Source organism: Oncorhynchus keta, unplaced genomic scaffold (assembly GCF_023373465.1).
Source record: "Oncorhynchus keta strain PuntledgeMale-10-30-2019 unplaced genomic scaffold, Oket_V2 Un_scaffold_3531_pilon_pilon, whole genome shotgun sequence".
Lineage (NCBI taxonomy): Eukaryota > Metazoa > Chordata > Actinopteri > Salmoniformes > Salmonidae > Oncorhynchus > Oncorhynchus keta.
In genome coordinates, this window is record NW_026290920.1 from 856,137 (window position 1) to 868,734 (window position 12,598).

At 45.7% G+C, this 12,598-nt stretch overlaps 1 protein-coding gene and 1 long non-coding RNA gene across 5 annotated transcripts in view; both read left to right on the forward strand.

Moving 5' to 3' along the window:
* The window catches only part of LOC118381887 (inositol hexakisphosphate and diphosphoinositol-pentakisphosphate kinase 2-like), a 46,665-nt gene extending 34,760 nt beyond the window's left edge, over window positions 1-11,905 (forward strand). Inside the window, 6 exon segments of the mRNA XM_052515955.1 lie at window positions 1,842-1,904; window positions 5,604-5,660; window positions 7,380-7,559; window positions 10,667-10,804; window positions 11,031-11,144; window positions 11,814-11,905. Of these exon segments, the coding sequence (XP_052371915.1) occupies window positions 1,842-1,904; window positions 5,604-5,660; window positions 7,380-7,559; window positions 10,667-10,804; window positions 11,031-11,144; window positions 11,814-11,890 (629 nt within the window). The 3' untranslated portion in view covers window positions 11,891-11,905.
* On the forward strand, window positions 3,704-5,596 carry LOC127928705 (uncharacterized). 4 transcript variants are annotated; one of them, XR_008131939.1, is made up of 5 exons: window positions 3,704-3,798; window positions 3,878-3,939; window positions 4,157-4,218; window positions 4,486-4,739; window positions 4,865-5,596. It is a non-coding gene; the product is annotated as an uncharacterized LOC127928705 (long non-coding RNA). The 4 variants fall into 4 exon arrangements; XR_008131941.1 differs by lacking the exon at window positions 4,865-5,596 and having other exon boundaries at window positions 4,486-4,805; XR_008131940.1 differs by lacking the exons at window positions 4,157-4,218; window positions 4,865-5,596 and having other exon boundaries at window positions 4,486-4,792.
* Window positions 11,906-12,598: the final 693 nt, after the last annotated feature.

Below are 12,598 nucleotides of genomic sequence, written 5' to 3' on the forward strand. Positions count from 1 at the left end.
TTTGGGCCACAAGGTAGTAGCCACAGCTGAACACATTCCCTTAGAAACCCTGACCTAAACCACATGTTACACCACTGTTGTGATCTCATATTTGTTGCATGGTTCATATATGTTTCACATCGTCTTACAACTATTTACACGCAATAAGGCTAACAGAACACTTATCAAAGTCACTACTGTAGGTATCCTGCCTCCTTCAATATCAACCTGCTGGCACATAGTGCTGCAGTATAATTAAGAAATATCTGTATAGACTTCATGTGAAATATCTGTAGTGCTTCCATATCAAGTGTCCAGTAGAAACTAGGCTAAATTTCAAAGCTGTATAAATTAAGTTGAATGGAGAAAAAAAAATCTGTAGGCCTATTTATAATGTTGACTTGTAAGACATTCTAAATAGACTTGTAAGATTTATTTATATGTATATTTTCAAATGATTTCTAGAACGTTCCCATGGTTTCCTGATCAGAGTTGAATGTATTTATGAGACTCGGTCAGCAGATGGCTCTGGAGCTCTAGTAGAAAGTCCCAGTAGTTGATTTAGCAGAGGTCTCATTCAATGATGAGCACAGTATGCCATTGTCCATACTCTTACTTGGCCATGTTTGCTCTTACAATACACACATATTTGCATATATGCACATATTTGCGCTGAAATCACAACGCACACATATGAGTGATTAGGCCATTCTGTATTTGGATCTGTTTGAGCCTAAATGACAGTTGTTTTTTTATGGAGAGGACACCCTCGTCATTAATTGCTGTCATTGACGGTCAAGAGATGCCATTTTGTGTTTACCTGTACATACCAACTTTACGTAGCGGTCAAGCTTTTGAGTTGTTCATTGTCTTTTGTGTTGTCTAAACCAGCAGACATGGGACGATGTAGTTGGCTGTCCACATGGTGTCACTGTGATGTTGTCATAGCTGTTTTTCTATTGGGCTGCCATCTTCTCAGTTGTCTTGTTGCGTCTCACTCAGTGTCGAGTCACACTCATCATGTCTGCTGTTCCGTTAAGTCTATCATTTGCGTCCTTACTCTTGTTACTGATCATGAAAACATCTGAATCGGAGATCACTGTGATCTTCGGTGTTCTCATACATAGTCCCTTTTGAAGAACCTATATTGACATGATTAGTGCTTGTGTGTGCGTGCATGTGTCTGTGAAGCTGGCCTTCCAGAAACATGATGGTGTTGAGCAGTACTTTGCTGATGTCAGTCTTGATGCTTTGTTACTTCGAACAATACTCCAAGCTTTTGATATAGTTTGCCCAGCACCGTGGCACACCTGGAGGGATGATAACCTAATTCACAATGGAATGGGCAAGCTAAATCAAATGCACCAGATCTCCTCCTGTATTTGGGATGCAACACATCTGAAGAGAGTGGGGTTGGGGGCGTGTATAGGCCTACATCACAGAAATGGGTTTTTGTCTTTTTTGTCTTCCATCTCCTACATTTCCAGCCGTCTCATTTCGTCCTGTCACCATGAGAGATTTTCATTCAATGTGCCTATAATTTGATCTTGAAAGTGTACGCACTTCTAACACACATGTCAATTATAGCCCATGTAGCGTGATCCTACAAAAGATCCTGCCTGTCTGTCCCTCTTATGTCCCTTTTTAAAACTCCTCTTAGAACCACAAACACTTCACATGGAGTAACTTGTGGACTTTTCTGCTATGGCCCCTAAATGCTTCCCACTGTACCGAACGCCAGAAAAACTCTTCTTGAAATAGTTAACATCCCTCCCACAAAGACCTCCAGTGTACACACACAAACCCTTTGCAGGTGTTCTGTGACCGATGGTAACACTAGTGACCTTTCTCTATTTCCTCAGAGTTGTTGTCTATGCCGGCAGTAAAGAGATTTTCTGTGTCGTTTGCAAAGCATCCGACTAATGGTACGTCTGCTTCTTTCCGGTATATTTCCACTTCTCCACCTCCGTGTGTCTTGCATGTCTTTGGAAATCTCTCTTTATTTGTACATTTCGGTTCTACTTCACGTGGCCGTTACTACCATGTTTCCCAACCCTCTGGGGTTTTTAGTTTTTCTGCTGTCTACCCATTCACTTTATCACTACCCCACATTCTCTTTGTTACAACATGGTCACCCTCACCTAATGATTCAATGTTTGTCAGTGAAGTGTATGTATGTATGTATGTATGTATGTATGTCTGTATGTCTGTATGTCTGTATGTATGTATACACACACACATCTATTTATGTTGACGATGTGTATTGAAACCATCTCTTGAAAACACCAACCAAAAACCCTCACCAAGTCCTAACCCTTCCCCTGTTTCTTGTGACTTCAGTCCCCACTATTCTCATTTAATATTCTGCATTGGCAACCTAAGCTACAACTTATACCCTACACTTGAATAGGTGACTGGATAACTGAATAAACTGTCTTGACTGGGACAGAACGATTGGCGGTTACTGCTAAACGGGGAAAGGGTTCATGTGTTTTTGTGTTTTTTGTTTTGTACCAGGTATGGTTGTCATGATATGGATGAATCTGCATATGACCAATGTGTTTGCTTGTGCTTGTGAAATACCTAGCTTATTGTTTTCCAGGACCTTTTTCAGTACCTTGTGCTTGTGAAATACCTAGCTTATTGTTTTCCAGGACCTTTTTCAGGACCTTTTTCAGTACCTTGGGCTTTTCAACACTTTCCTTGAGACACCGGTTATATTCACTGGGTAGTGGGCACCAAACAGAAGTCAAATGTTTTTAAACAGAAAACGAGAATTCTCATCACTCTTCTGTTTTTATGAAAATATGTTCCTCCTGGTTGGGTCTACAAGCTATGTAGTGAACGTTTAAACATGATTATTGTATTGGAGGGGTTTAGACATTTTCTTTGCAATACTGTCAAGGAAGAACTGGTTTTTCAAGAGACATTTTGGAAGCTCCTTTATCCAAAGTGTGCATAAATGTTTGTGCAAGTGCCCCCAGGAAGAATCAAACCCACACTCCAAGCACCATGCTCTACCTAATAAGCCACACAGGCAACTACAACACAAAACCGACTGCTGTGTATCAACTGTATATTTCAGAGGGTCTATGTAGTGTATCCTGCAGGGCTCTCCAACCCTGCTGTAGGTTTTCATTCCAACACCTGGAATTAAGGCTTTTATTTACAGTCTTGCCTTCGTTGCAGTCAGGAGGAACTCCATGTCCAATCACTAAATACCTGGAGAAAATTATAATTCGATTGACACATGAAAACAGCATATTACCTGCTCTGAGCACACTTCACACTCTGGGGTCCAGTATTCTGACTGTAGGGATGTTGGTTAGGGACACTGCCTGTGGGGTCCAGTATTCTGACTGTAGGGATGTTGTTTAGGGACAGGTGTACTTGGGTAACTGCCTGTGGGGTCCAGTATCCTGACTGTAGGGATGTTGGTTAGGGACAGGTGTACTTGGGTAACTGCCTGTGGGGTCCAGTATTCTGACTGTAGGGATGTTGGTTAGGGACAGGTGTACTTGGGTAACTGCCTGTGGGGTCCAGTATTCTGACTGTGGGGATGTTGGTTAGGGACAGGTGTACTTGGGTAACTGCCTGTGGGGTCCAGTATTCTGACTGGGGATGTTGGTTAGGACAGGTGTACTTGGGTAACTGCCTGTGGGGTCCAGTATTCTGACTGTAGGGATGTTGGTTAGGGACAGGTGTAACTGCCTGTGGGGTCCAGTATTCTGACTGTAGGGATGTTGGTTAGGGACAGGTGTACTTGGGTAACTGCCTGTGGGGTCCAGTATTCTGACTGGGGATGTTGGTTAGGGACAGGTGTAACTGCCTTGGGGTCCAGTATTCTGCCTGTGGGGGGGTCCAGTATTCTGACTGTGGGGATGTTGGTTAGGGACAGGTGTACTTGGGTAACTGCCTGTGGGGTCCAGTATTCTGACTGGGGATGTTGGTTAGGGACAGGTGTACTTGGGTAACTGCCTGTGGGGTCCAGTATTCTGACTGTGGGGATGTTAGGGACAGGTGTTAACTGCCTGTGGGGTCCAGTATTCTGACAGGACAGGTGTACTTGGGTAACTGCCTGTGGGGTCCAGTATTCTGACTGTGGGGATGTTGGTTAGGGACAGGGACACTGCCTGTGGGGTCCAGTATTCTGACTAGGGATGTTGGTTAGGGACAGGTGTACTTGGGTAACTGCCTGTGGGGTCCAGTATTCTGACTGGGGATGTTGGTTAGGGACAGGTGTACTTGGGTAACTGCCTGTGGGGTCCAGTATTGGTTGACTGTAGGGATGTTGACTTAGGGATGTTGGGACAGGTGTACTTGGGTAACTGCCTGTGGGGTCCAGTATTCTGACTGTGGGGATGTTGGTTAGGGACAGGTGTACTTGGGTAACTGCCTGTGGGGTCCAGTATTCTGACTGTGGGGATGTTGGTTAGGGACAGGTGTACTTGGGTAACTGCCTGTGGGGTCCAGTATTCTGACTGTAGGGATGTCGGTTAGGGACAGGTGTACTTGGGTAACTGCCTGTGGGGTCCAGTATTCTGACTGTAGGGATGTTGGTTAGGGACAGGTGTACTTGGGTAACTGCCTGTGGGGTCCAGTATTCTGACTGGGGATGTTGGTTAGGGACAGGTGTACTTGGGTAACTGCCTGTGGGGTCCAGTATTCTGACTGTAGGGATGTTGGTTAGGGACAGGTGTACTTGGGTAACTGCCTGTGGGGTCCAGTATTCTGACTGTAGGGATGTTGGTTAGGGACAGGTGTACTTGGGTAACTGCCTGTGGGGTCCAGTATTCTGACTGGGGATGTTGGTTAGGACAGGTGTACTTGGGTAACTGCCTGTGGGGTCCAGTATTCTGACTGTGGGGATGTTGGTTAGGGACAGGTGTACTTGGGTAACTGCCACCATTGGAGCCAACGCTGCTGGAGAGCAGAGGCTCTTCTGGAGAGTAGCAGGTTCTGGAGAAGACCACCTGTTCATTTGGACTGTGTATTATATACTGCACTGCCTATGGGATCTCAAAGCAGAAGTTGAAATACTGTACATGGCCTGTCTGTTTAGGACTACTAGGATATTCAGTCCAGTTCAATGAGAGGTGGCCGTGGTCATTTGTTGTAAGGTTCATATTCCCTAAGTAACCAATCACAGCCAGAAAAGGTGAGGAATATATTCTGCAATGGTTATAAAAAAATAAATAAGAAATACATTCCTATGTCTGATTTTTGTTTTTGGATTCCAAAAATAAAAAGATTTTCCGCTCTTTTCACTAATTGAAAATGGCTGCCTCTTGTTAGATATTCCAGTTTTTAAGTCATTTTTTGGATAAGAACGTCGTCATATCCTGTATTTGCACAAAATACTTGTCTGCTTGCTATACAACCACTAGAAAATGTGTGTATGCATGGCCTAAAGTTTGCGGGGAGGTAAGGAAAATTGTCTCACTCATATTTCGGGGTATATTTTGTGCATACCAAACGTTTATAAATGAGGGCCCTAAAATGTCATTCCAGTACATGAACACAGCACCTAATTACTTTTATGGGATTTTTTTGAATGACAGTTTCATTTTAAGCAACTTGAAGCATGTCAATTCACAACTGTGTGTATATATTGACTTTGATAGGGACACAGGATGACACGTGTGCTGTGGCTGTTCCCCCTCTGTGGTGGCCTGTGTCAGGTACAGTAATGAATGAGGCGAAGGTTTACATCCAATTGCAGCTTTATGCAACCTGTCAAACAGGATTGATTGTACAAAATTATTGTGGCACGGCAAAAAACGCTATGCATGCTGGACCGCTTTCGTGTAGTGTATTTTTCTTGGACACCAGATTGAGTTATTTTCTCTCTAGGATTTGAATGTATTCACAATGACACAAACATATTTGACATACCTAAGCATGTGTAGCTCCACGTCTCAGCGGTTTGAACGTCTTCAGTTCTATCACAAATGCTCCCATGTGGTCTCAACTTGAAACTAGTCAATGCTGTTAACAAATGAAATGCATTAAATACAAACGCAATATTGACATTTCCTCTGTGGATTTTCATTGGATTTGTTTTTCTGTCTTCTAAACCTATAGATTGTATCCCAGGGCTTTTCCGTAACCAAGATGAGATTGCAGTGGAGCCATGTGATACGCTATTCTGTCTTTTGGAGTTTGAGGCGTTTCTCTCCGTCAATGCTGGGGACAGTTGGATGGAGCAGATTTAGCTGAGGTCTTTGTGCAAACCTGTGGGATGATTGGGTTGGATCCGCTGAATGTTGCTTGAAGGTTTTTGCCATTTCTGGTAGCTGGTCCAGAGCATGGAGGAATGGAATGGTTGACAGGAGAAGGTTGGCTGTTAGAAATAGCAGTAATTTACTGTACCTCCAAGTCACCCATCTCTGTCCGCACAATGGGTGATACCTCTCCTCCCTCCCTCCTCCCAGTCACCCCTTTCTGTCCGCACATTGGTGATACCTCTTCCCCTCCTGCCAGTCTCCCACTCTGTCCACACAATGGGTGATACCTCTTCTTTGTCCTCCCCCCCCCCATTACCTCTGCTGTGTCATTCATCCACTCCCTCTCCTCATTTTACCCCCCTTACTTACTGTCCTTCTTTCCTCTCTTCCCCCTCTACTTTCTATCCTCCTATTACTCTCTCCCCCCTCTACTTTCTATCCTCCTATTACTCTCTTCCCCCTCTACTTTCTATCCTCCTATTACTCTCTCCCCCTCTACTTTCTATCCTCCTATTACTCTCTCCCCCCTCTACTTTCTATCCTCCTATTACTCTCTCCCCCCTCTACTTTCTATCCTCCTATTACTCTCTCCCCCCTCTACTTTCTATCCTCCTATTACTCTCTCCCCCCTCTACTTTCTATCCTCCTATTACTCTCTCCCCCTCTACTTTCTATCCTCCTATTACTCTCTCCCCCCTCTACTTTCTATCCTCCTATTACTCTCTCCCCCCTCTACTTTCTATCCTCCTATTACTCTCTCCCCCCTCTACTTTCTATCCTCCTATTACTCTCTCCCCCCTCTACTTTCTATCCTCCTATTACTCTCTCCCCCTCTACTTTCTATCCTCCTATTACTCTCTCCCCCCTCTACTTTATGTCCTCCTATTACTCTCTCCCCCCTCTACTTTATGTCCTCCTATTACTCTCTCCCCCCTCTACTTTATGTCCTCCTATTACTCTCTCCCCCCTCTACTTTCTGTCCTCCTATTACTCTCTCCCCCCTCTACTTTCTGTCCTTCTATTACTCTCTCCCCCTCTACTTTCTATCCTCCTATTATTACTATCCTCCTTACTCTCCCCCTCTACTTTCTATCCTCCTATTCTTCTCATTCCATCTCCGCCTCCCCTGCTCCATCCGTCCTATCCTCTCTCCTCCTGTTCCTCCTTCCCCAGAGCCCTTGGAGGAGCACCACGTTGCCCAGCTGTTGAGGCGCTTCTCCACTGATGCCAGCCTGTGCCGCCCTCTCTCTCTGGACGGGGCGCTGGCCCACCACCTCAACCAGTGCTCCTACCACCTCCGCCTCTTCCGTAACTGGCTCATCTCTGGCCAAGACCCCCTAGAGTACTTCTACGGTCAGCCCCCCCAGCCCCTCTTCAACCCCCTGCCCTCCTATGCCCTTTAAACCCTCTGCTGTACTGCTTGCTGATCTGAGGTTTCGTTTGGTACTGGTGTGCTGCTAGTTACTGCCGCCGCAGTTGACTTTTGCCGCTTTGCCTTCGGGGGTTTGTTGGACGCATGCTTGCCTGTGACTTTAGGGAGAGCGGCTTGTCTTTGGTGTGGTTTGGCGTTTCAGGTGTCTTGCATTAGTTATCTTAACAATCTTATTTCCTCCCTGCAGTTCAGTTCTTATTTGATCTTGCTTCTTTTTAGTGCTAATGGTCTTAATTTGAGTGACTGTTGCCAACGTAGATCCTTTGAACCAGGACCTGGCTGCAGTTTGGAATGTAGCTGAGCTAGTGAATGGATGTTGTCAGATGCTGTTTGTCTGAAATGAAACCCATTGTGTTGTATAAAACTGCACAGCCTGTGACTAGATCACTTGTCTGAGATGAAACAACTACTGAGGTATTACTAGAAAATGACAATTACATATCAACTAGTTTCTGGTTATAATGATATTAGTTCAACCAGTTTTGCCCACTAGGATGTTCCTGATACAACATACTCAAACCGTGTGGCAGTTCAATTTTGCATAGTAACAGCATCCCTGTCTGGTTGGTGTAGACTTTGGTTAATGCTTTTCTATCCAATAGAGTGAACTTGGTTGTAAACTGTTTTTAGTGATTGATGTGAAATGTACACGGATTGCAGTGAACAGTGAATGGATGGTCTATCAACTGGACTGATTTGTTGCTTTGTAGACACCTTGGGCTGTATGATCTGAAGTGTTCCGGTGCTTTACTGACTGTCAATAAAACCTGTTTCACACTACTGAGTCGAGCTGAACTGTACTGCCCTGGTTACACATCCACCATAGTGGCCGAAAAAGACAGTAAAGAAAATATTCAAACCAGTACAGTTCGGGTCAGCACAGTAGTGTGAAAGACAGCGTGCATGTCTGTCTTGCTTCCTGGATATGGTTTGAGTCGTGTGTCCACTACAATGGATAAAAAATGTGTTGTACAGTAGACAGCAAACGTACCCAAACTCGCTTCAACCCAGCCTGGACAAAAAAGGGAATCGACTGAGGGACTGGAAAATCCCAAATAGCATTTCTTACCCCAGGACACTTCATCAGGTGACAATATATAAAAAGGAGCGCTCTGTGTCTGCATTGATCTGAGTATGTATTTATTTATGGGACATATGTCGGCAGAGACTTGGGTAGGAAACCCACCTATATAGCTGAGCCATGATTAATACTCACATAGTGCCGTGTGATCGCATCTTTACTCTCCTGTTAGTGTCCTGGGGTAAGGGATGCTTTTTGTGTTGTATAGTCGTCTTGAATGAGATCTGTCTTGTACAGTAGTAGTCAACAGTTTGAACACACCTACTCATTCAAGGGTTTTTCTTTATTCTGCTGTCCAACTCATCCCAAACCATCTCAATTGGTTTGAGGTCGGGGGTTGTGGAGGCCAGGTCATCTGATGCAGCACTTCATCGCTCTCTTTCTTGGTTATATAGCCCCTACACAGCCCGGAGGTGTGGCTTGGGTCATTGTCCTGTTGAAAAACAAATTATAGTCCCACTAAGCGCAAACCAGATGGGATGGCGTGTCGCTGCAGAATGCTGTGGTAGCCATGCTGGTTAAGTGTGCCTTGAATTCTACATTTATCACAGACAGTGTCACAAGTAAAGCACCCCACACCACCTCCTCCATGCTTCACAGTGGGAACCACACATGCAGAGATCATCTGTTCACCTAATCTGCTTCTCACAAAGACACTGCGGTTGGAACCAAAAATCTTAAATTTAGACTCATCAGACCAAAGGGCATATTTCCACTGGTCTAATGTCTATTGCTTTTGTTTCTTGTCCCAAGCAAGTCTCTAATAATAATAATAAGTGTCCATTAGTAGTGGTTTCTTTGCAGCAATTCAACCATGAAGGCCTGTTTCACGCAGTCTCCTCTGAACAGTTGATGTTGAGATGTCTGTTACTTGAACACTGAAGTATTTATTTGGGCTGCAATTTCGGAGCCTGTTAACTCTTATGAACTTATCCTCTGCAGCAGAGGTATCTCTGGGTCTTTCTTTCCTGTGGCGGTCCTCATGAGAGCCAGTTTCACCATAGCGCCTGATGGTTTTTGCTCTTGAAGAAACTTTCTAAGTTCTTGAAATGTTCCGCATTGACTGACCTTCATGTCTTAAGGTAACGATGGACTCGTTTCTCTTTGCTTATGTGAGCTGTTCTTGCCATAATATGGAATTGGTCTTTTACCAAATAGGGCTATCTTCTGTATACCCCTCCTACCTTGTCACAAAACAACTGATTGGCTCAAATGCGTTAAGAAGGAAAGAAATTCCACAAATGAACTTTTTAACAAGGCACACCTGTTAATTGAAATGCATTCCAGGTGACTACCTCATGAATCTGGTTGGCAGAATGCCAAGAGTGTGCAAAGTTGTCATCAAGACAAAGGGTGGCTACTTTGAAGAATCTCAAATATAAAATATATTTTGATTTGTTCAACACTTTTTTTGGTTGCTACATGATTCCATATGTGTTATTTCATAGTTTTAATATCTTCACTATTATTCTACAATGTAAAAAATAAAAACCCTGGAATAAGGTGTGTCCAAACTTGTGACTCCTCCTGTATGTGGTTACATGAATCAGACATGTCCAGTGTCTCTGCCCCCACTATTGTTTGTGTGGAAACCAACCGTAGCAGAAATACAATGTAATATTAGGGCAGTGTTCACCTTCCACCTCTAGTTCCAGAGAGTTACCCGGTGTGCAGGCTTTGGTTCCAGCCCAGCACTAACAAACAAATGGAAATCTTTGTGATCAGCTGATGGTGCAGGGCTGGAACCAAGCGCTCCACATCCAGAACTAGGACGGCCGGTGATGACTGCAGTAGGGTGAGTGACTGGCCTTGGGGACTGGGGAGGTGGTTTTGGCTGTAGTAGTGGTCCTGCCTGTTCCAGAGACTCCTCTAACCACCTCTCCTAGCCCAGTCTGACTGAAGGGTGGTGGGGCTGCGGGCCTGGGTCTTTCCCCTCTCTGACTGCAGGCTTTGAAGGCTGCTCCATGGTGCCCTCCATCTACCCACTGGAGACGTTGCACAACTCGCTGTCCCTCAAGCAGGTGGATGAGTTCATCACTGCCGTGTGTGAGACTGGTGGAGATGCCCACTCCAGGACCACAAGAGGTAATGGACTGTTACACACACACACACACAGGAAAACCACATGGAAATGTCTTGCCTTGACAGATATAAGATATCACTGGTTAATGAAACGCTTACTGGATCACAGCCCTGGGTCCACCGCTCTCCTCCTCACAGCCCTGGGTCCACCGCTCTCCTCCTCACAGCCCTGGGTCCACCGCTCTCCTCCTCACAGTCCTGTGTCAACCGCTCTCCTCTCTCCTCACAGCTCTGTCGGCCATGTTTGACTCACAGAACCAGCCGTCGGTGGACTCCTACATGCCTCAGAGAGTCCTCTCCTCCTCCGTATCCCCACAACAGCGCTCTGACAGACCTCCCTGGTGTGAGTGTCCATTCTCTTTCATGTAATTAATTTACCTTTTTAGTTTGACCAGTTAAGTTGTTTTTAGAGTTGCAATGGGGAGTATTTGAGTGTTGGTTTGGGTTGGTATCTAGCTAGCATCAAATGACTGTCAGTAGGTCTTATTCTGGTGTGTGTACATGTACATTCCAAAAAGTGTTTATTAGAAGTTGGAGTTGAAATTTCTCATTTTAAGGCTTACATGTAATTGCCTACCACAGTATCCCTAGGCTCCACTGTCTGTGGGCTATTTAAAGTGATTTACTACTACAGTGGCCCACCACAGCCTGTGTTGACTATCTGGGTTTCCAACCCTCTCCCACCACTGTCTTCTATCATCTTCTGTAATCCACTTATTTCCTGATTTTCAGAGGTGTGATCAAGGACAGAAACGTTGTGTGTTTTAATGGTGATTTTGTTCTAAGTGAAATCCCCAGGTACCATTTTCCTTAGCGGTGGGTAGGTTTGGCTTTTTTATGTGCTAACTAGCTCAGTTCTTTCCTCTCTGGTCTTGTCTTTCCCTGCACTCAATTGTAACCTATTAGCCACAATTTCAATATGATTAACATTACCTTAGTAAACATAATTGAATTGATAGATGACTGATTGCTTGGTACATTGATTAATTGATCATTTGTTTGGTCTCTGCAGACAGCAGCGGTCCGTCCAGTACAGTGTCCAGCGCTGGCCCCTCCTCCCCACCACGGCAGACGCCTCCCCCATTTTAGCTTCAGCGACAAGACGTCCTTCACCCCCGAGAACAGCGAGGAGATCCCTCCTGCCATCACAACACAGTTCAGCAGACCCCTACTGCTGGCCCCCAAACCTCCAAATTCTCCAATCCCACCACCCCCTGCCAGACACCCCCAGAAGACAATCCTGAGGCACCAGCCACCCCCAGCCACCTGCCCCTGAGTGGAAACTCTGAATCAAGGCAGGAGGAGCCAGGCGAGTCCCCTGCTTCAACTGAGGCCACTTGCGGTGAAGTTCCAGACCTCAGCCCATTGAGCCCGTCATCTTCCCCACTGGCAGACCTCTCTCTGGGCCTTTTGGATGGATACCTCCCCGGTTCTCTCCCGGTGCTCCTGGAGCTCAGAGAGAGCGGCAGTGAGGCAGGATCCAGCGCACAGACGCCCCAGTCCCCAGAGGGGCCGGACGAGTTCTTTGACACCCAGGAGACGACGGAGATGTGGAGGGGCAGCACGGGGAGCCTCCCCCATCCTGGGACGCCACTGGAGGTGGGAGCCCCTCACGCGTCAGAGCCCTAGGTGGGGGCTCAGAGAACCAGAGAAGGAGCCTAGGTCTTCTAAGAGGCTAGAAGGAAGTACGGTAGAACTTCTAGGGGGCTGGAAGGAGGCTTCCAGGAAGCTCTTCAAAAACTCTCCTCTGCCAGTTCCATGTGGTGAACCCCCAGTGGAGCATTCTAGTGACCTAGA